Source organism: Centroberyx affinis, unplaced genomic scaffold, assembly GCF_046629955.1.
Source record: "Centroberyx affinis isolate AG114_WGS23_722 - 3 ecotype Tasmania unplaced genomic scaffold, CSIRO-AGI_Caff_v1 ptg003059l_1, whole genome shotgun sequence".
NCBI classification, from domain to species: Eukaryota; Metazoa; Chordata; class Actinopteri; order Beryciformes; family Berycidae; genus Centroberyx; species Centroberyx affinis.
In genome coordinates, this window is record NW_027281146.1 from 246,384 (window position 1) to 268,965 (window position 22,582).

At 43.1% G+C, this 22,582-nt stretch overlaps 1 protein-coding gene across 1 annotated transcript in view; it reads left to right on the top strand.

Moving 5' to 3' along the window:
- Positions 1 to 22,582, top strand: part of nkain2 (sodium/potassium transporting ATPase interacting 2) — a gene marked incomplete at its 3' end in the record, with an annotated part of 65,450 nt that overhangs the window by 22,051 nt on the left and 20,817 nt on the right. The window contains exons 2-3 of the mRNA XM_071537496.1: positions 15,181 to 15,318; positions 17,185 to 17,265. Coding sequence (XP_071393597.1) covers positions 15,181 to 15,318; positions 17,185 to 17,265 — 219 coding nt within the window. The remainder of the gene's footprint in view (positions 1 to 15,180; positions 15,319 to 17,184; positions 17,266 to 22,582) is intronic.

A 22,582-nucleotide genomic window follows, 5' to 3' on the forward strand; every position in this document is an offset into this window, starting at 1 on the left:
CAGCCCCAGGTCCTAATGCTGGCATTTACATACTTGCATGTCAGCACATTTGCTAATTAATTAAAGGAAAAATCTAAAACACTTAAACACTGGTAGAAATTGTACATATACAATGGAGTCAGTGATACACATCATAACCTTTTGCAGCCATTTTGTTCCAATCTGCATTGCTAGTTATTTTCAAACATGGACCATTAGCGGAAACGTTGTCATAACATTACAGAGTGAACCTGGCAAGAAACAACAGACTGGGACAAATTTAGTATCCTAGCTTTACAGCTACAGTATTTGTGATTCATGTATCTTTTCTGAACTGTGTTCACATGGCAGTAGTAACATTTATGGGAATTGGAGGCAAAAAACACCCTGAACAGTTACCACTCACTGCCACAGGCGCTGCCAAAATACAAAAATGAAACAGTGTAGCTTTAAACAAGCATCTCATAAAGACTAAACAACCTTGTTCAACCCCCTCTGAGAGCATACAGACCGTTTTCCAATCAGCTTAACCAGGGACTTGAACTGGCAACATTCTGGTCACAAGCTAATTCATCCGTCCATTAGGCTACCAGCGGCCCCAACAGCAGTGTGTACACCTCTAAATGTAAACAACCAGATACAGAAACCTCTCTCAGCTGCGATAGGGCCATATCAGTCAACTGATATGCACACACACACACACACACACACACACAGAGTCACTGATATCGTCCAGACTGAGGCTGTAAGGTAAACAAGATGCCGCAAAAGTCAGAAAATAGACAGAGAAAGGGAGACAAAAACTGAGACAAAGAAAGAGGCTGATAGAGTATGAAGGGGAGAGGGGAGTGTGTGTACACGTATGTGCATGTTTGTGTGTGTGTGTATATACTGTATATACATGTGTGGTTGTGTGTGTTGGTATGTGTGTAGTGTGTGGTAGATTCAGAGATATATTCAACAACTAGCCCAATGAAACAGCCTGATGGAGGACGTAAATGTGTTTTCTCACTATGTCAGGAGCTTATTATGTCTCTCAGCTTCATGTTTCGCACTCCATCATTTAAATAATAATGCCATTTTCATATTAAACGTCTGTTTTGCTACTGGAATGCACACAGTAGAGATTCAACCTGAGTGGTTAGCATGAGCAGCGATAGCCACTATGGGACAACTGACAAAGAAAATAGCGCCACCTACAGAAACTTAAACTGCATCAGGGAAAAGACGTCACAGTACTGGACACACTGTTTGATTGACAGGTGATCTCTGGGAAATGCAGTGCAAAAACACCCCAGCAATGAGCGCTTAGCAACAAAAAACAAGGATGACCGCTTTGAAATAGAACATAAGTACCACCAGTAATAATAATAATAGTAATTTTAAATGAGAAAGCTTACCATCAGAGCATTCTTATAGTTTCTACCACAAATGGCCACTAAACCACAATGCTGACTTCCCTGACTAGCCATTAGGTTAATGAAAAACAAACACATGTACAGACACAAATACACACATGCAGACACACACACTCCTTTGTCTCTCTCTCTCTTTGTGGAGAAAAAATCCAGCAGAGACATTGTGAGTGCTTTTGTTTGGCACAGGCAGACAATGCTGAAGCTGGGGTTTTTGTTTTTGGAGGGTAAAGCGCAATATCTTTAAGTAGCGTGACAGTTGGAGTGGCTAGTTGGCTTTAGGATAGATGGACACGGGCACAGACGCTTATATACACACACACACACACGCACACACACACACTTGTGATGGATTGAAGTGGTTGATAAATCACATTAGAGAGAGAGCATTTAGAGGGCTACACAAACAATACTGTAAGTGGCCACTCTGCCAAGCACACACACACAACACACACACACACACGCACACACAGTAACTTACTCGCTGGGTAAGCAGCCGTAATATACAATATCAGTCTATTGATCGAGGTTCCTGTAAGTCATGTGTCGATTAACAATCTGTATTCATCTTGCTGTTCATCAGGAGGCACTTGTAACACAAGGACAAAATGAATCAGTTTCTGTGAAGTTGGACCAGCAACAACAACAGGTACATTAAGAATTAACATATATATAACTGGTAGCCCAGTTTGGTCCTGTAGTGGAAACCAGGTCAAGAGTGAGCAGCCGTAGAGACCAAGCTAGCCTTGTTTAGCCCTGTATTGAAAACCACGCTGGCCCTGTCTGGCCTTACAGTAGAAAGCAGGCTGTTTGGCCTCTGGTAGCAGGTAGATTGTTGATGGAAAGTTGCGGCTTGCAGATTTACAGCATCATAAATGGTTATAGTGCAATCTGCTAGTGGGCGTTTTGCTACAATAAACACACACAAGCCTTCAAGTCCACATGCAGCCGAAGCAAATCCTGGAAGCGCTCCCATTGACAGCGAACGGGCGACCCAACTATGCGGACACAGTGACAGCACCCAGAGCAATATTATGGAAATATGGCCACATTTTCTGGTTCATAACAGTGAGCACTAGGAAATAAAGCTCAGTGTGAACACATTGATGCAATGAGCGCTATGAGCACAATGAAGCTCATTTAAATGAGGTGACAAAGTCAGCCTGCAGTTCATTGTCAGCTGGGACACCATGGGTTCTTTTCAGGTCTCCTATTCAGCCTGGGACACAAACAAAGTTAATTTAGTCTTGGCCTGGGACCCAGCCACATGAAAACACAACCAGTATTGTCTCCAGAAGTAGCAGCTGAACCATTTTGGGGAAGTGTTTACATTTAGAAATTGTAATTGGCATTTAGCTGCTGTTTTCATCCGGCGAGATTTGCAATCGATGCTCAAGTACGACGAGCCCACATGCGAATCAAATCCTTTCAAGTATCTTAGTATTTACAACGTTTACTCATCCCTGAAGTTATCATATTTTTCTCTCTCAAATACACACACAGTCACACAACACAACATGTATTCACTTGCACTCCTGTACACATAGACATACACATACACACGCAAACACAAACACATACACATACACATACACATACACATACACATACACATACACACACCACAACCACCAATGATGCGGTTGATTTCATTTGGCTCCCATGAGGTTATTTAGAGAGAGGGAGAGGCCAATATCTACTTACCATTCTGTGTGTGTGTGTGTGTGTGTGTGTGTGTGTGTGTATGTGTGTGTGTGTGTGTGTGTGTGTATTACTGACGAGGAGAGCAGTCTTAATGTTTTTTAGCCCGCTGGGCGTCCATCTGTGGGTTTCTCTGGTGTCATTTCCACTCTAAGTATCCCGCGCCTCCTCTCTCTCTCTCTCTCTCTCTCTCTCTGTCTCACACACACACACACACACACACACACACACACATATATACTACATACTATGCACACACACTACACAGACAAATACACACACCACATGTACTATCCATAATACTATTCATGCACAAATGCAACACACACCACGGTCACGCATGAACCACACACATACGAAACACACAGACATGGAGGTGCACACACACACATGCAGCTTACTACTCACATAAACTCACACACACACACTCAATGAGAGCCCCTGGGCACGGTAGAGGTGCCTCCTAATGCTTTCTATTTATCATGCAGCAACTGAGTTGAACCCACCCCACCCTCCCCTCTCTCTCTCTCTCTCTCTCTCTCTCTCTCTCTCTCTCTCTCTCTCCCTCTCTCTTCCTCTCTCTCTCACACACACACACTCACACTCACACACACATTTTATCCTTATAAAAGCACTGCTATGCATAGATCAGCCATTTAGATAAAAGAGTGTACGAACGGAAAACCATTGGTGGGCTGTTAATTCATTTACAGACTGACTGAGGAGGGAGGATACTGTGCGTGTGTGTGTGTGTGTGTGTGTGTGTGTGTGTGGTGCATAATAACACAGAAACCGATTAAGAGAGGGAGGGAAGGAAGGAGGTATGGGGTGAGACGAGGAGAGGAGGAGGAAGGAGCGATAATGGTATGACGAAGGAGAGAGAGAGTGACGGTAATAGTGACAGAAAAGGAAGGGGAGATGAAGAGACGAGGGAGGAAAAGGAGATAGTGGGAGAGAAGGTAAGAAAGAGAGATAAAGCGGGAGAAGAGAGAAAGAAGAGAAGGAGCAGGAGCAATAGAAGGGCGAGATAAAGGAGTGAAGAAGAGAAGGGGAGAGATAAAGAGTGAGGAGAGGAGGAGAGGAGGAGCCATTAAAGGGGGTGGAACGAGATAAAGGAGGAGGGAAAAGGCAATAAGCAGAGGAAGACCAAGCCATTAAGAGGCCAGAAGAGCCAAAGCAAAAGAACAAATCCATTCTGCATGAATTGGAATAACCCATGACATCTGTTTGAAATCATCACTGCTGTATAGTTCACTGGAAATTGTGACTCTTGAACGTACAACCACAGGGCATAACAAGGCTTAACCCTTTACTGCTCAAACTGGAGAAAAATCTGTCATCACGTATTGAATAATGAATTAGAAATATGATTTGAAATGTCTTTGAATACTTATTAACTAATCTGAAAGATACTGCATATTCCATGTGTATTTTTTCCCCACTCTATTGTCTTCTTTTTTGTCCCTTTGTTAAAAGCAGTCCAATTTTGATTAAAGAAGCAAAGCAGATGAAACAAATTGACACAAATCCAGACTGCACTCTGCTTCACTCTGATACGGTCAGCGTTTCTTTGGTCTGGCTGGATTAGACAAAATGGCAAGCTGACAGACAGATGGAGGGAGGGAGGGAGAGATTCATTCAAACAACCAGCAGGGAGACAAGCACACAGACATGCTTTCCATCACATAGAGTATATTAAATTTGTTAGTGCATAGCTTGGCTAATAAGGATGAGACAGAGCGAGAGAGGGGGGGGGGAGACCAAGAGAGAGAGAGAATGAAAGAGGGAGGCAAAGAAATAGAAATAGAGAGAGGAGGAAAGACAGATAAGAGAAACAAAGAGAAAGGGAAAGAAGAGGAATAGGGTTGAGTGGAGGGAGAAACAGAAAGGGTGAAAGAAAGAGACAGAGGGAGAGAGGAGCATCTCCTTGGATGCATGTGTGTTATATTATTTATAATCAGTTGGTCAATCATGATCATTAACTGTAAAGAGCTTCCGCTGTAACGCCACCAGCAGACCTGCAATTATTACTAATGACACATTCAGCTCAGTATCAGCCCAGGGCCGCTGGACTGCTAGGAACACACACACACACACACACACACACACACACACACACACGTTCCAGTTTGAGGCAGTGTAATGATGGCTGATTGATAGTCTGTCACTTCACACCTGCAGAGCGAGAATTAGTTATGTCCTCTAGCCGTGTGTGTGTGTGTGCGTCTACTGTCCGAATATCTGTGTTTGTGTGTGTGTATTTGGGTTTCTGTGGATGTGAGTGTGTGTGTGTGGGTCTATTGTGCACCGATCAAATTCCACCGCTATAAATAACCTTCCCCCTGTCTGTATTTTTGGATGGGGACACGCCATCAATTCTGCCTCGTAGTCTGAGGTTATTCCCACCTGTTCCTGGTTCACAACGCTCCGTCTCGTTGGACTGGGTCAGTGAACCTTACCATTGAATTTGATTGGTTCTATATACTGTAATGGGCTTCGGCGTGTATACCATGTACTTGTGACATCCTGATTTCAAGTCCAATCACCAGCTGTGTCACCTGTCATGCACTCTGTCCTGTCTTTCCAGAAATGCCTTAAAATTGCCTTTAAAAATATATAAAACCTAAATCTAATGCTCTGGCTTTAAAAACAGCCATAGTCGGTTTCCATCAAGTCAGCAAAACAAGTTTAAAGTGATGTTGAACTTTGGGTTAGCTTAGTGTAGCTTGCTGGCCAAATGATATGTTATTAAACCAACAACAACCAACAAGTGTAACACTGAAAACCGGTCTGAAGAATTTCGGTGCTACACATAAAGAAAGCAATTCACTTCAGAAAATTCTGCAGAATGACTTGTTTTTTATATATATTGTATATTGTATTGTATATTATACATCATACTATAAAGCAAGGAATCTCTGTCTGTATGTGTGTCCTTTGCATATCTCGAGAACCGTTCGTCCGATCAACTTCACACTTGGCGGGTGTATTGCTGGGGACCCAAGGACGTGCAGTGTCGGATTGGACACACGACACGTTCAATATTAATAAACTTTGAATAAACAAACGAACAGCGCTCTGTGCAGCAGCGGGGCTCAAAGCGAACGGGCACTGCACTAGTAAGTGTAAAGGCAGTGAATGGAGAGAGAAAAAAACACAATTCTCCAATCGTCTCAACCAGAGCCCTGGAGCAACAGATAACAGAGAATCGCCGATTTTGGGGTTGTATCATGGCCAGGAAGCTACACAACCCAAGGCACTACCAAAGTTCAACATTACTTTAAAGATAAAATTCCAAACTATCCCTTCATATCCTATTCACACTAAGACTATAAGATGTAAAATATAAGATTTATGTAACATGTAAAATAATGCACTCCTTCTGATGCAATTTTGACAGAAAATGCTCCATAGACTTCAAGCCAGATTTGTTTCTTCTTGTTTCCAGGGAAAGAGGGCTACCTCCAGCTGACAGAAAACAAAAGACAAGAGGGAGAAATAGATAGAGACAGAGGGGCGGACAGACACGGACAGATAGAGAGGGGAGATGAGTCGAAATACCAAGTCTTTGAAAACTGATTAGCCCGCGTTTCTGACATTTAAATGCCACGTTTACATAAAGAAATGTTTCGTAGGAATACTAATCACTCTCGTTAATTTACAAGGAGATGTGAAGTGGAGCCAGAGCGCCGGTGGAGGGAGAGAGAGAGAGAGAGAGAGAGAGAGGGATAGAGGGATGGGGAGGTGAGTAGGAAGAAGGTTGAACTGATAGATACAGAGGCAGCACTGGCATGGTGGTGTATAATTGTAAGAGGGGAAAAGGTGAAACATAATAGGAGCTATGTGGAAAATTTGTTTGTTGGCTGTAATATTCATCAAAAGTCTTTCACCCTTTCAGTCTTCGTTAATTACCAGACAATACTACAGGTATCTTAATGACCTTCAAAAGGTGATAGTGTTCAACAAACCATTTTAAGAGACCAGTAATGCATAACATAACAAATGGCATTTATTTAATGGACGCTTTAATCCAAAGTGCCCCACAGGGCCATGAGTGCAAATATTTCCAGCATAGTTGGCCCCAGTGGGAATGAAACCCCATAACCCCTAAGTCTTAGTGTCATGCTCTACCCACTGAGTTAATATGAGAGCAGGTGAAATCCTATTGACTACAAGACCTCAAAACACCTTTGTCTACACTGCTAGACCAAAACAACTTATTAACAGGCTACATGGTGTTCTTATAGCTGCTTTAAAAGAATAAGACACTGGTTTCCCACTACTGAACTTATTTGTCAGTGACATTTGTACAAGTCAGAGTAAACCACAAAAGAACATATGGTTTTCATGAGAATAGACAAAAACAGGCAAGATAACAGAGGAAGGTGATTTCTAAGACCCTCGGTGGCATTTCTGTCCATCTAGCAGCGATGTAACTGAACTCAAATGAAAGACACATAGTTTACCTTCCCAATGATACTAGATTCTGGCATGGTGGAAGTTTGTGGGACCCAAATTGCAGTTAAAACCCGCTCAGGCGCTGAACAGGTTTTATTACTGTAAATTAGGCAAGAAACTTTTGTGGGAGTAGGATTTGGCCCGTGGGCCGCCAGTTGCTCATCACAGGTCTAAGTAGCCCTTCCAGAGCTGTAGAGTGGAGACGAGTGATCCTGTAATGACAGCCAGGAGTGTTCCTCTACAGCTCGGCTTTCATTAACACATCACCATCTCTATCCATCTCAATAGCTGCACATGACACATCAGGGCACTTATGGGGTATGGGTTGCTGGCTAGCCCTGCTACCAGCCTCTATTTAAGCCTGTTTGCATTATAAACTTATCTGTTCTTATCAATTTGCAGTCTGTTGTCAGCAGTGGAAGCTAAAAGTCGACATAGCTAACATTATGAAGGGCCAACAAAAATGCTAAATTGATCAACAAAATATGTGTAATTTGGATAGGGATCTACAAGCTGGGGACTGTTATGGGGTTAGACCAATATCTGGCCTTTTTTGGTCTTTTGTTAAATATCAGATAGCGGCCAGTCAGTGTCATTCGTTGCCCATATGATGGAGGTTCCTCCCTGACCACAGCTACATAAAAACAGTCTTTAAAAACTGCACAGAATTCTTTTTTTCTTTCCACATTTTATTTATTCATTTAATTGTTCAATTAAGTTTTAGTAAATTGATTCATTTAAAGGTAGTAATGTATCCCCAGCCATTTTATTAATTAAGTCTGGGTTTCAATGGAGAGTTTTAGTATCCCATGGTGATCTAAATGCTGTATCAGAGGCTTCTCCACCCTGACAAGAATTCAATTCTGGGGGAAACACTGAAGACTCATAGTTTTTTGGCATGTACATTTTCAAATTTAAAGAATAAAATTTGTTTCAGTCTAAAAATATCTGTATCAGTGTTGGCCTTCAAAAACCCATATCAATTGAACTTTAGACAGGTGTTTGCCCGACTGCAAACACAAACACTCCCTGCCTCTGCATGTGAAGCTGTAGGGCCACATGATGAAATGCTAGCACAGAACTAGACTACATAGACAGGGTAGCCTATTTCCTGGTGTATCCTGATAATCTTTTTCATCAACCTAAAATGCCATTGAACTTTGATCATTTTGTCGTGTAAATGAACAGTGCTTCACGTGTAGACGGGTTTAACACAGGGATCAGAAAGAGTTCAGCAGAACCACCTGGAAAGTTCAGCCAGTTTATGCAAAGGAAACACGTCAGCTCTCTGAGTCACAGGCTTTTTACCAATGCTTATTCCCATGAAAGCACTATCATATGTTTTATTACCGCCGCCTTAAGTATACCAGCCAAATGCCTATTCCACAATGTTAATTTGAGTGGAACTCTCAGTTGGAGTTGTGTGCAGTCCATCTATAGCTGAGTGGTTGCTCAGACTAATTCCAGTTGGACATTATGGCTATTACAGATATGATTGAATAGTTGTGATGACAATGAGTGGGTCTGAATGGGGAAATTGGATATTTAACCGAGAGATTTCCACATAAGATCATCATTGTCTGTCTGTCTCTGTATCTCCGCCCTTCTCTCTCTCTTTCTCTCTCTCTCTCTCTCGCTCTCCTTCTCGGCCATTTACTCTTATTCTACCTCTCTGCCTCTCTCTCTCCTTCACTCCTTTTTTTAATATTCCTTCCATCCTTTTCTCTTTCACCCTCTCACTCTTTCCCTCCCCCCTCCACCCCCCCATCCTCCCCTCCCTTCTTTCCTCTCTCTCCGAGCCCTAAGTAGCCACAAATGGTCCCTAATAGCCTCCAATGGAGATGAATTGATCGTTGTGCGAATTGAATCGATGGGAGATTGCCTCTGCTGTACACGGTGGAATTCTGCGCAGGCAAGCGGCTGTAATTAAGTTAACAATAAACCACGATCGCTTTGGTTTTATTAGGAGAATAAAGTTTACGATGATTACAGAGACAGAAAAATGATGGTTTCAAAATTAAAACTAAGCAGAAGAAAAAGGGGCCATATATTTGCCTCCATGTGGCTGTGATTTGCTCGGACGTTGCTACTCAAGTCGTGATGCTCCCTGTCTGACTCATACTGTCTTTGTTGGACATTCTCTCACTTCATCTCTCCGTCTTTCTCTCCCCTCCCTCCCTGCTTTTTTTCCATACCTCCTCCTTCCTCCTCCAGCATCTCTCTCTCTCTCTTTCTGCCCTGTCTGCCCCTCTCCTTCCCCCCATCCCTCCCTCCCTCCTCCATCTCTCTCTCTCTCTCTCTCTCTCTCTCTCTCTCTCTCTCTCGCTCTCTCTCTCTCTCTGTCGTCTATAATGGGATGAGCAGCAGAATTTGATCAGCAGTTTTTTAAAGGTCAGAGAACCAAGCGAAACTCCCAGCCAAGCGCCGAGGGAACGAGGGAGGGGAAGAGAGAATGGAAGCGGGGAAGGAGGGAATGAGGGAAGGATGAGGATTGAGGGAGGGAGGATGGAAGCGAGAGAGTGAGAGAGGGAGATAAAGTCCAACAGCATCAGAGCCGAGGGAGGAGAGGGAAATGCTGCATGAAGAAAACATGGAAGGTAGAGATGGGATGGTGGAGAAGCAATGGAGAGAAGGAGGTATGGAGGAGACGATGGAGGGAGACAAGGAGATGCTGAACAAAAGAAAAGGGGGATAGAGAGGAAGAGAGAGAGAGAGAAGGGTGGGGAGGGTGAACAAAGATAGAAGGGAGTGCAATAACGGAGGAAAGAGATGAAGCGATGGAGGGAAAAGAGACGGAGGAGGCAGATGAGGTAATTTGCTGTTTTATGACATAAAACAGATTTGGTAACAGATGAATGCATATTAAATATGTAGGAGAGGAGAAGAGATGAAGGAGAGGAGGGGCGGAGGAGAGGTGGAGGAAAGAAGCAAGAGGAAGGGAGGAAATGAAGAGACGAGAGAGAAGATAGGAGAGGTAAAGCAAAGAGCGTGGATAGGAGAGGATGGAAGAAGGTAAGGAGGGAGGAATGCTGCAAGGGAGGGAGGCACAGAAGGAGAGACATTTTCATCTCTCTCGCCCTCTGCCTCTCTCATCTCTTTTTCCTCAGCAACTGTCGCAATCGTAATCAGCTCTCCATCTCTCCAAGCACTCTCTTCAGATCTCTCTCGGCCTGTCTCTCTCTCTCTCTCTCTCTCTCCCTGTCTGTTATTCTCTCTCCTCTTCCTCTTCTCTCCTTCTCTTTGAGATTAAAGACATTTTCCCAGACGGTTTTATCTCTCTGTGGTGTCTCGTAATGGTCAGACATGAGCAGCTGTCTCTCTGTTTGGAGTAATCATAATTCCTTGATATCGTTTTATCACTCATTGTGAAACGGATCAAGTCCTTCCCAAACTCTCTGAAGACTCCCTCTCTCTCTCTCTCTCTCTCTCTCTCTCTCTCTCCCTCTCTCCCTCTCCCTCCCTCCTCCAATCCCCCCACCCATCTCTCTGCCAGTCCATTCCCTAAGTGCTTGAGTGTGAGTGTGAGTCATTCTCAATCATTACAGCTCAGTGTCTGTGTTGTGTGTGCATGTGTTTATGCTTGTGTGTGGCGTCGCACCCTCTCTCTCTCTCTCTCTCTCTCTCTCTCTCTCTCTCTCTCTGTTTCTCTGTTTCTCTCTCTCTCTGTTTCTCTCTCTGATGTCCCTTGGAGCAGAGCTGTTGTACACCAACACACACGCACACACACACACACACACTCACACAAGGATGTTTTTCAGAATACCTTTGGACCCCATGTTTTGTTCTCTTTCTTTGGTTGTTGCACTGACTCTTGACTCTTGAAGTTCCTGTTTTAGTGTTTGATTTGTTTGATGTAAGGTTAAGGTAAGGTCACATTGGTGTGTGTGCGTGTGTGTGTGTGTGTGTGTCTCGATGTACGTGACCAATGTAATATGTAAGTGCCCTCTTCTGACGTGTTAACCTTGCTTTTCAGTCTGCCTAGCATTTTGAGTTATTGCAAATATTAACATTTATATAACATTTGCAGAATTTCTGCAAAAAGAAACCTGCAAATGTCAGGGAAAAGATGACCAATTACGCAGTTTTGGGAAAACACACGGCTACATGCAGTTTATTGTGACTTTGTCCTTTGACAATTCACACTCTTTTCCTTCAAATTAATCACAAAAAACACAATGCAAGTGGCTCACATTTTTTTTTTTAAATGCCACCACAAAACCAAAGTTTCTGACCGCAGTGATCACGGAACAGAGGGAGATCCCTACCACAATTAGAACGGACAGTGATGGATGCGCTGGAGCTCTTCAGTCAGACTCTGAGCTGAACGCTGCTTTTGGAAAGCTCACACTAACAAGAGCCTGAGCATCAGTCTGTGCTAAAACAGCAGTAGGTGGAATAAACAGGTGACATTTTCGGGTCCCTGAGGACTTTTGTGCTGGTATTAGACAGATTGACAGAAGGCTGCACGTCAACATGTTTTTTGGGATTTACACAGCGCATACACTCACTCACACACACACACACACACACAAACTAACAGGCCTGATAGATAGATAGATAGATAGATAGATAGATAGATACATACATACATACATACATACATACATACCGACACATGCAGCAAAATTGTCAGTGTTAATTTAACTCGTTAATAAGCTTGTGTTTATATAACTCCACACCCATCAAAGTTAATTTAACACTCCTGATAGTTTTGAACAGCCGCCCCACAGCAACATCAGCTCTACGGGTGAACAAACAACTCTCCAAACAACACTTGAACATCCAAATGATCCGCACTGTCACTGAACAATCAACACTTAAATTAACACTGTAAAGATGTGCTGTGCCCATACACAGATCCATGGATAGATACAGAGATACACGGCAACACAAGTGCAGTGTGAGCGCGTGCTGTATGTGTGCCGTAAGCAGCAGCAGTATTGGAATGAACATCTCTGTCGGCAGCATCAAAGCCTGTCGTGGCAGATCCCAAAGGACCCAGCTAGCCAGCTACTGAAGCTCCACCTGTACACTACCAAAGCTTTCATCAGGCTCCTCACATCACAAAACTGCCATATCTGCTAACATAGCTGCTTCTCCCATCATGCTCTCTGCAGCTCTCTCTCTCTCCCACTCTCGCTCTACCCTCCCTCCATCCATCCAGAAAGAAGTTGTTAGAAGCAGAGCCATAGTTGTCGAATGGCTGGGCGATTTTTCACACTCCATCCCTAAGCTTCTGCCATTTGACACGTGCAAAGGATGCTGGGAATATATGGCAGTGTGGGGGTAGTAAATGCGCGATCTGTCTTTTGTCTGTCACTCAGAGAGCGAAGTGGATTGTTCTTTTGAAAACAACAACATATTGAGGCAGTCAGCTGAAGTTAGTGTTTTTTTTTGCTGCTGAGCCATGTAATGAGACTTTCAGTTCAAAAGATGAGTGCGGGGCAAAAGAACAGATGGTCAGGTTTTGAATGTTGGTCTGGATTCGGCTTCCGTGTTAAACCAGGTTAGAGCAAAGACCGGTTTTATCTGACTGGCCCTCTAAGGATGCTATTGACTGGATATGAGACGTGCGCTGTCATAACCCAGAGAAATCAATACATATATGATTGGATGTTGCCTATAGTATACTCACAAACTCCTCTCCTCCATTTGTGTGTGTGTGTTGTTTTAATGTGTGTGTGTGTGTGTTTGGGCCGCCCCAGCTGGAGTGAAGACTGTTTATATTATTGGTGATGAAAGAGGGGACCCTAGGGGCCTCAGTAATGGGCTGGGAGGCCCCTGACTTCTAATAATGGTCTGTGTGTGTGTGTGTGTGTGTGTGTGTGTGAGAGAGAGAGAGAGAGAGAAAGAGAGAGAGAGACAACTGCACCATTATCATTCTGAATGGGAGGACACGGTTCTACATAATAAAATGAAGCCTATACACAAAGAAACACACACACACACACATACGGGCGGACACTGTCCCACACATAAATGCACACACACAAAGAAACTCACACACACACACACACACACACACGCACGCACACACACACAAAGACACACACACACCGTCACACTGTGGGGCCAGCTGAGCCCTTGTGTCCAATAACAGCAGGTGCTGTCAAATGCAAGCACAGCAGACCTGCCCTGACGTGGAAACACACAAACACACACACACACACACATGGGCTTGCACATGGATGGATGCACACATGTACACACACTCTCATCACTCTCACACTCTCATCTCCGTCAAACACACACATTATGCAAAACGAATGTTGCCCACCAATTTATGATGGGTAAGTCTATATATTTATATCAGGTTACAGTATAAATGTGTGTGTGTGTGTGTGTGTGTGTGTGTGTGTGTGTGTGTGTGTGTGTGTGTTTTGTGCTACCTGCTATTTGGCTGTGGAAGGCTGTAGTATTGCCATATGGTCTCACATTAGGGCACTCTAAACTCAGTCATCCAAAAGTGTGTGTGTGTGTGTGTGTGTGTGTGTGTTCAACTGAAAGAGGGAGAGGGGGAGGGAGGAAAAATGTGTTCATGTGAGAAAAAATAGAGGGAGAGTAAAAATAAACAAAATAAGCCCCTGCTTCGATGTGTTTGTGTGTTGAAGTTTCTGCATGATAGTTGAAAAGAGTTTATTTCTGTCACCTTTTGGACTGGATGAATTTAATAGTAGTAATCCTCGCTTTCACTTTCTCACTCTCTTCTCATGGTTCACCCTATTCTTCTTTGTTTCTTTGTTTCTTTCTTTTTCTTTTTTCCTTTCTTTTTCTTTGTGTCTTTTCCTCTACCTTGCTCTTTGTCTCTCTCTCTTCCTTTGTCCCCATCTCTCTCTCTCTCTGCCACTCTCTCTCTCTGCCTCTCTCTCTCTCTGCCTCTCTCTTTCTCTCTCTCTCCTTTTCTCCCCCTCCTGTCTCCCTCTCTCTGTTAATATATTTAGCAGTGCCATATCGTCTGCTGTGTTGACTTCATTAACTATCTCAGCGTGAAGCGACTGTGACTGAATGATAAACACACACACACACACTCACACACAGCCTTGGGAGCCTTGTCAGTGATGCACAGATAACTGATTACAGTTTACTTTATTATGATAAAAAGCTCTAATTTAAACATTGGCAATTTGGTGGGAATTTGGGATACATTTAGTCTTTTCAGTGATGAAGTGACAAATAAAAAGTGTGTAAACTCTGACCTCCAGTTCAGGGGATCATCATCAGGCAAACAACCACTAATATAAAAAATATGTATTTTCGGAAAGCATTAATTGAATTTTTCCCTCATGAAACATCAGGTTGGTACTACTTACGATGAATTTAAGATTTATTTAAGATTCATATCAGCCTAAAAATGTGGGTAAATTCTGTTTCTGCAATAAAATGATGAGTAAACTGAGTGTAGGCGGGTTTATCCTCCATTATATCACTGCTCTTTCTTTATTTCTCCTGTCCTCCATCAGTGGTGGTAGTGTTCTTGCTGGATGACCCACTACTGCCAAATGAATTTAAAGAGGAAAGACTATACTTCAGCGGTTGTTTCTTCCTACTAATTTACCTTATGAATGCCTCTCCTCTCCTCTCCTCTCCTCTCCTCTCCTCTCCTCTCCTCTCCTCTCCTCTCCTCCAGGTCAGTGTGTTGGAGCGTCAGGTCATAGACTTCCTCGGCTACCAGTGGGCTCCCATCCTGACCAACTTCCTCCACATCATCATCGTCATCCTGGGACTGTTTGGTACGATTCAGTTCAGGCCGCGATATGTCACCGGGGTGAGTTAAACACACACCACACACACACACACACACAGGAAACAGCCATGTTACATATCCTCTGCCCTAGATCTAGAAACCGTCTCTCATTAGCTCAAACTCAGCTCTCTACATTAGAATAATGAGTTCTGAATAATATTGGAGTGTATTACTGCTGTTGCTTTGCAGTGTCAATTTAATTTAAGGTTTTCTTTTCTCTGACTTGCTTGAATTGTGAGTAGAGATGATTTGAGTTAGTTTGATGTGATATGTTCAGTAGGTTTCATGGCCCTAGTAGCCATGAAAAACCATTCTAGGCCCGCTGTAATTGAATAAATGCATGGGTGCCATTCTGAAAGCAAGATAATTTTTCTTTGTTACTTAAAAAATACTTTATAGAGATACAAGATTGAATCATTTAACCCAGTTTGAGATTTAAGGGATTCCTCCGGTGTTGATGAAAGTTGACCTCATTTTCCAGATTGGCCCGTCTCCCTTAGGAAATTTCTGTGGATGTTTACGTGCCATTATAACACAATTAGCTAAAATGAGACTGGTGTTCCCTGCCTTGTAGATGCCATTCAGTCCCATTCATGATTTTGCTTGTCATTTACGACATCAAATCCACACTTCAGAGATGTGTAGTAATGTAATCCATGGCGGAATTGTGGGCTGAAGATGTAAGCATAAAATACTAGTATAAAAGCATATATCATACATTGTTTTTGTGAATGAAAAGTAGTCCCTGACTGATAAAAGTCACAGTTTTTCAAATCAATCTTTGACCTTAGAACTTTTTAGATCAGAAGTCTGCCGTTTCTCACCAATCGCTGACATCCTGCATGGTTACTTCAAGACATTCAGCTGTGAAAGAGTGTTATCTGAAATAAGCTAGCTTTATCATTCCACAATGAATCCCACAAATTAGTTGGAGCTACTGATAAGTACAAGCTCGTGTGGTCTCTGCTACAAATTTGATCAAAGTTTAATTGCGTAAAACGCAATCTAAAATATTTTTTCTATCTAAAGTTAAAAAATGAAAACAGCAATTTCATAAGGGAGAGATGCCAATCTGGAAAATAAGGCTAACTTTCATCAACACCAGAAGAATCTTTTCATAACATAGACAATGTAGCTTGGGAAATCAACCAGTCTTCATGAGTTATTGAAAATATGTCTTTTGGGGGACAGAAGATTTCTATAGGATCATGTCAATTTGATATTTACATATATAATTTTACATATATTTTTTTGTAAATTAAAGCTTACAATAGCGATCTTGAGTGGGAGGAAGGACTTGGCGAGTTGAATTATGTGTTTCTGATTTCTATCTCCGACGCCTGATAATGAAATAATTCATATTTCTGAAAGCTTTGATAAGCTCCCACACTGTCTCCAGGCTGATGTAGGCCTCCGCACAGCCCTCCCACACACCAAATACCCCCCCACACACAGACACACACACACACACACACACACACACACACTCACTGAGACACACACACACTCACAGAATATTTAGTAAGGAGATTCAGATAATGAAAGGGAATGAACGGTTTGATCTAAGCTTCTAATTCTGCCTTCCTTCCTTGATTCTTTCCTTCCTTCTCTTTTACCTTCTCCCCCCCCCCCCCCCCCCCCGGTTCGTCTCCACCCCCCCCCCTTTTCATTTGCCTCTCTGTTTTTATTCAGGTGATTGGTTGCACTTTTTGCTGCTGTTTTTGTTTCTCTGAACAACATCAAAAGCGAAGCCTCTCCCTGCCTTTTATCTCCATCTCGCTCTCTCCAAATGCAAGATATGAACATGGCAAATTCTGTCTGCCTCTCACTTTCTTCTCTCTCTCTCTCTCTCTCTCTCTCTCTCTCTCTCTCTCTCTCTCCCTCCAGTATGCAGCATGGCTGGTAGTGTGGATGACCTGGAATGTTTTCATCATCTGTTTTTACCTGGAGGTTGGAGACCTGTCCAAAGTAAGAATATATTTCTCTGCATTATTTCAACATCCTTGTCACCTTTTCTGCACATCCAGGGTAACAACCACTGTCACTTCACTACCGCTAAGCCCACATTATCACACCTGTCCAAGGTTAGAATAACTTTTCCCAAACTTACCATGTATTATAGGGTCAAAAGATGCAGAGGTTCTGGATTGGGTATAAAACGACTGATTTCTGATGTATAGACTGTACCGTGAATGTGTGTCAATCCCTTAGATTGCTCCATCATATTTAGCTTTTAAAGAAACCCACTGATGCCAAGCTGCTTAGATAGATAACATCATCACTATTAATGCTTTAATTTATTGTTTCTAGCGTACTACATAGATGATATCAGTGGATATGAGACATGAGATGAACATCTGTTCCTCCTCGCTGCTACACTGTTAGATTACTTTGAAACAAAGCCGACTGTATTTTGTGAACTAAAAGGCTTTGCGAACCCACCACTTAAAAAATATATGCAAAATTAGAGCGTTTACTTAGTAAAAGCAGCACGATTGAAATAGAGATCAACTGATTTATCGGTTTGGCTGATTCATTAGGGCTGATTAGAGCCTCCATAAACATAAGTAATCACTTGATGCGAGTGCTGATTATGGATTACGCTCTGTGGTATGGTATTGAAAATAAATAATAGTTTTTCCTGACACTGTTTGTGAATCCCTCACTCTATGTGTGATACGACATTTCTGCTATCCATTAAGAAATCACACAAAATGGCAATTATTACACCACTACACCTCTATCCTAAACCTCATCTATTAGTGTTTCTAGCTCTTCAATCATCATTAGTAGTAGCTTGGACTTATAGTCTGCCTTTAATTAGTGCACCTTCTTCAACTAGTTTTCCTATTCCCTCTGGTGCTCACTCATTGGTCGATACACTCACCGCCTGTCTGCTCACACACACACACACACACACACACACACACACACACACACACAGACACAAATTATGAACATTGTTAAGTTCTGCTGCAGTGCTCCAGATCCAACCTATGGGCAGAGGTTTGCAGTAATTTAGTGAACAGTTGTTCTGAGGTCAGGAATGTGTAAAACCCCCAGACCTTCTGTGTAAAAACCTCCAGTTTAATTGAATTTGAATGATATTTGCGTCTCTCCTTGTCCTTGAGTTTAATGAAGCACATTTTAGAAAACTCTGGAAAAGCCTTCTTAAAATTAATAAAGAGAATTCCATCACAGTTCACCAAATTTATCATTCATATAAATATGATGTGTGCCAAAAGATTTTTCCTCAATTTCTTAAAAAAAAATAAACTTTTGTAATGGCCTTGACTCTCCTGACCCAAATCAACACATCTGGTTTATAATGAGGGTGAACCAGTCAGTTAATTAGCAACACCTTTACCAATTACCTCCTGACCAATCAGAGGGAAGCACAGCGAAACCAGACGCTGAGCAGCTTGTTTTCGTGACCATAACAGTTTGCGGCGGCTCGCCGAAGGGCGCATTGACCTTGACCTAGTTACCGAGGGAGAGGAGAGCCACATGCGCCCGGATTCGCCAGCTGTTGTATGCGATACGAATCAGTCACCTGCCGCTCCCAAGCTTGTTTACTGACCTGAGGGCTATTATTACACCGGACCGCATGTAAAACAAGTGTGTCTGCCTTGGAGGTTGTTGTCAGTCAGTCCTCTGCAAGGCAAAACTACCCAAAAGATGACCAAACCAGACGTGTTGGAGCCATTTTCTTTTCTTTACTTATTTCTGTGAATAGTTCAGAGGAATAGCATCAGTCCATGTTTTCACTAGACACACAAACTGGAAATATGGGAAGTGAGCAAATTGATCCAGGTGGAAGACGCTGAGAGCGCTGTAACTATCAACCGTGAAACAATAATGTTACTTTGTTTTGTTATTTTGGTTACTTTTAGTGGTGTTTGATTTACTCCTTATCATATAGTGAAAAGGCCTATTTCAGTTTTTATTGAAACTTTGTGGAAGGCCCTTTTTTGTTACATCGCCACATCTGTTCATCAACATCATTATCATTATCATCACGGTCAACAACCAGCATCAACAAACTGTGAGTAAATAAAGCAGCCGAATAATTGGTGTCTATGACCGTGCAAGTGGAAATATTGGAATTGGCCGCTACAAGAAGTGTGTGCACTGCATTATGGGATAGGCTGGGAGGACTTTATGCTCCCTTCTACAGATACACAAAGCCCATACAGGGACTTGCAGCTCACAGCTAGTATCTCTGTCTTTTTTTATTAGCATAACAAAGCCGTTAATTCTCATCATTTTAACATCTGTAGACAGCAGAGGCTCCCAAATATGTTAAAAGTTGATAATAGCCCACATCATGACAGCCTGACAAAAACTACAAAATACAGATTTAGATTTGGGTCACTGATGATCAAAAAAAACATGGTTTTGGATGGGAGTCTAGGAGCGGGAGAAGAGCGTGTTCCCCGGTGACATGTTTTTCCCGCTTAGCCCCGCCTCTTCATGTGTGTCTCCGCTCGCTGAGCCAACTGGATGGGACGAGCTGGTTGGTGTTCCATAAGTGTAATGATAGTGTGCTGTGTGGTTTAGACACGAAAATCTGTCTCCCTTTATCTCTTTTCCTGCCTTCATCTCTCAATCTCCCTCTCTCTCTCTCATTTTCTCTTTCCGCCTCCCTCTTTCTTGGTCTCTCTCTCTCCCTCTCCTCATTCCTCTCGCTCCCTCTCTCTCTCTCTCCCTCCCCCGCTGCTTTTGCTCTCTTCATCTCCATCTCTGCCCCCCCCCTTCTCTCCGTCTGCTCCCCCTATAATCAAGTCTTTTTCATGTTGTTTTGGAAAGTGCCACGCGAATCTGTCCCAGGCTCCTTCTCCTTCTCACTCTCGCTCGCTTTCTTGTCTCTTCCTCCCTCACTCTCTTCCTCTATTTTTCAAATGTCAGGATGACAGAAAATGTCTTAAAAGGCAGCGCTATTTAGGGATGCACCGATACCACAGTCAATGCCAATTCAGAGTACAAGGCTTTACGTATTGGCCAGTACTGAGTTCAAATTTAATCCATTACTTTTAGTGAAACATGCTCAGACCATTACTTTGGGGTCACAAGACAAAAGTGATTGAGACAGATTCCATTTTTCTTCATTACAGAGATCTGACATCTTTCTGTATATGAAAGAGGCAGAAAAAATCAGTGTTATCAGTGATTCTTGGTATTGTATTTTGGCATTGGGGGAATTTTCCAGTGCCTACACTCTATTTTATCCTTGAATAGGCCTGATATCCAATACCAGTATTGTGCATCCCCAGTGCCTGCAGTGTAAGTTTATTTAAACGCTGATACTCAGGCTCCGTCAGGGAGGTGCCTGAATAATTTGAGACCTGGCTTTGTGTTCTCGCCGCCTATAAATATATAGAATTTTCATATGGTCGGATGTCGTGCTAAGGAAACAGAAAATATGCAAAACAAACAAAACAAATCCCCTGCAGTTCCCAGTGCGCGATGACAGCCGTGTTTCTTGTGCAATGCATCGATTTAAGTGTGGAGAAGCGCTCTCCTCAGACTTCATTTTATCTTCGGCGAGAGAACCGTAAAGTATATCTCTGGTGTTTTGCGGCGTTGTGGGGCGGAAAAGTCGGAAAGATTAGGGCTGCAAAGGTGTGAAATTTGCCAAGTGCCTATGACATTTCTTCTTGATGAGAAAGTAAACCCCCAGACAGCGAGAGGAGAGGTGGGAGAGGCAGCGGAGTGGGGCGGCAGAGTTCACCAGCCCAGTTTGAACTCCTGATGTCAGGCGGGCAGATGGACGGACGTTTGGAGGAACAGACAAATTAACATCATGATTGCCGTAATCCTGAAGCAAGTTGGATGTGGCAAGCGCTGAGACTTTGTGTTGCGTGTTAATGACGAGTGGCTGACATTGAGATTGTGCCTTGCAACATTAAGTGGTCTATGTTAAGACATGTTGCCGAGGTGGCCTCTCCAACCCTTAGGCGCTCTGTGTTTCTGAAATATTCCATCTAATGCTTATCTTTGCCTTCCATAGGGCCCCTGTAGAGTCCCTGTAGCAAGCTAAGGTGCATATCCTGTACTGACGATGATTTGAGTCTCTAACGTTATATATCACTCTGTCTCCCTCCGATCCCTCCTGTCACTCTCCGCTGCGCTATCTAATACAGCAGCAATGCCATAAAATTAATCTTTAAAAATATTTCTGCTGTGGCATCTCTGACAGATTTAGAAAGAAGTCTGTGGAGAGAGAACTGTCACCGTGTTGCAGACACAAACACACACACACACACACATTCACACAAACGCTCTCTCTCTCTCTCTACACACACTTAGACAGCTAACTGTCAGTAGTCCACTGTGTCGTATAAAAGATGCAACCACCCTCTGGGCGCCTGATGACACACAGACATAGACACACAGACACACATATACACAGAACCCAGCTGTCAATCATCTACTGTGTGTGTGTGTGTGTGTGTGTGTGTGTGTGGGTGGAAGGGTTATCCTGCATGCTTTTTGCATACTATATATGTGAGAGGCTGTGTGTCCCTTCTCTCCGCCTGTAGTGGGAGAGCCTGTCATTCGTTATATCAGTCAGAGGCAAACATGAGGGACGAGGGACACACACACACACACACACACACACACACACACACACACACAGACATACGCACACAAACAAATCAAAACAGCAGGCTCAAAACAGTGTCTTTTGAAGCCCAGAGCCATCCAGTCAACTCCTTTCGGTCAGACGCAAACACACATCGGTGTGGATGGATAGCATACTGTATGATAGAGAGAGAGAGAGAGAGAGACAGAGAGAGAGAAGGGTGACTCGAGGGGAAAGAGGAAGCGATGTATAGAGAGAGAGAGATAAAAAGGAAAGAGAGAGAGAAGAGGAGAGAGAGAAGGAACAATAGAGGCAGACAGAGAGAGGGAGAAGCAGAAAGGTTTAGACAGAGAGAGGTTTGATATGAGCGATACAGAATGACGTCTCATGGGATCGGATCCACGTGTGAATCCTTGTCCCTTTCACCAGAGGCAAGAGAGAAGAGAGGGGGAGAAGAAGGGGAAAGAGGGAGAGAGGGTGAGAGATAAAGGGAAGAGACAGGTAGAGCAATAGCACTCTAAAGGAAGTTAGGATCGCTTATCTAACAGGATACAGACAGAAACCAAGCGAATACATTCCCAGAGAAAGCAGAGAACAGATCGCCGTGGACGCTGTTTGAATGTCGATAGTCGCTTAATTTTGCATTCAACACCACTGATTGAGAGGGCGAATGAGAGAATCCCACACACAACACGTTTA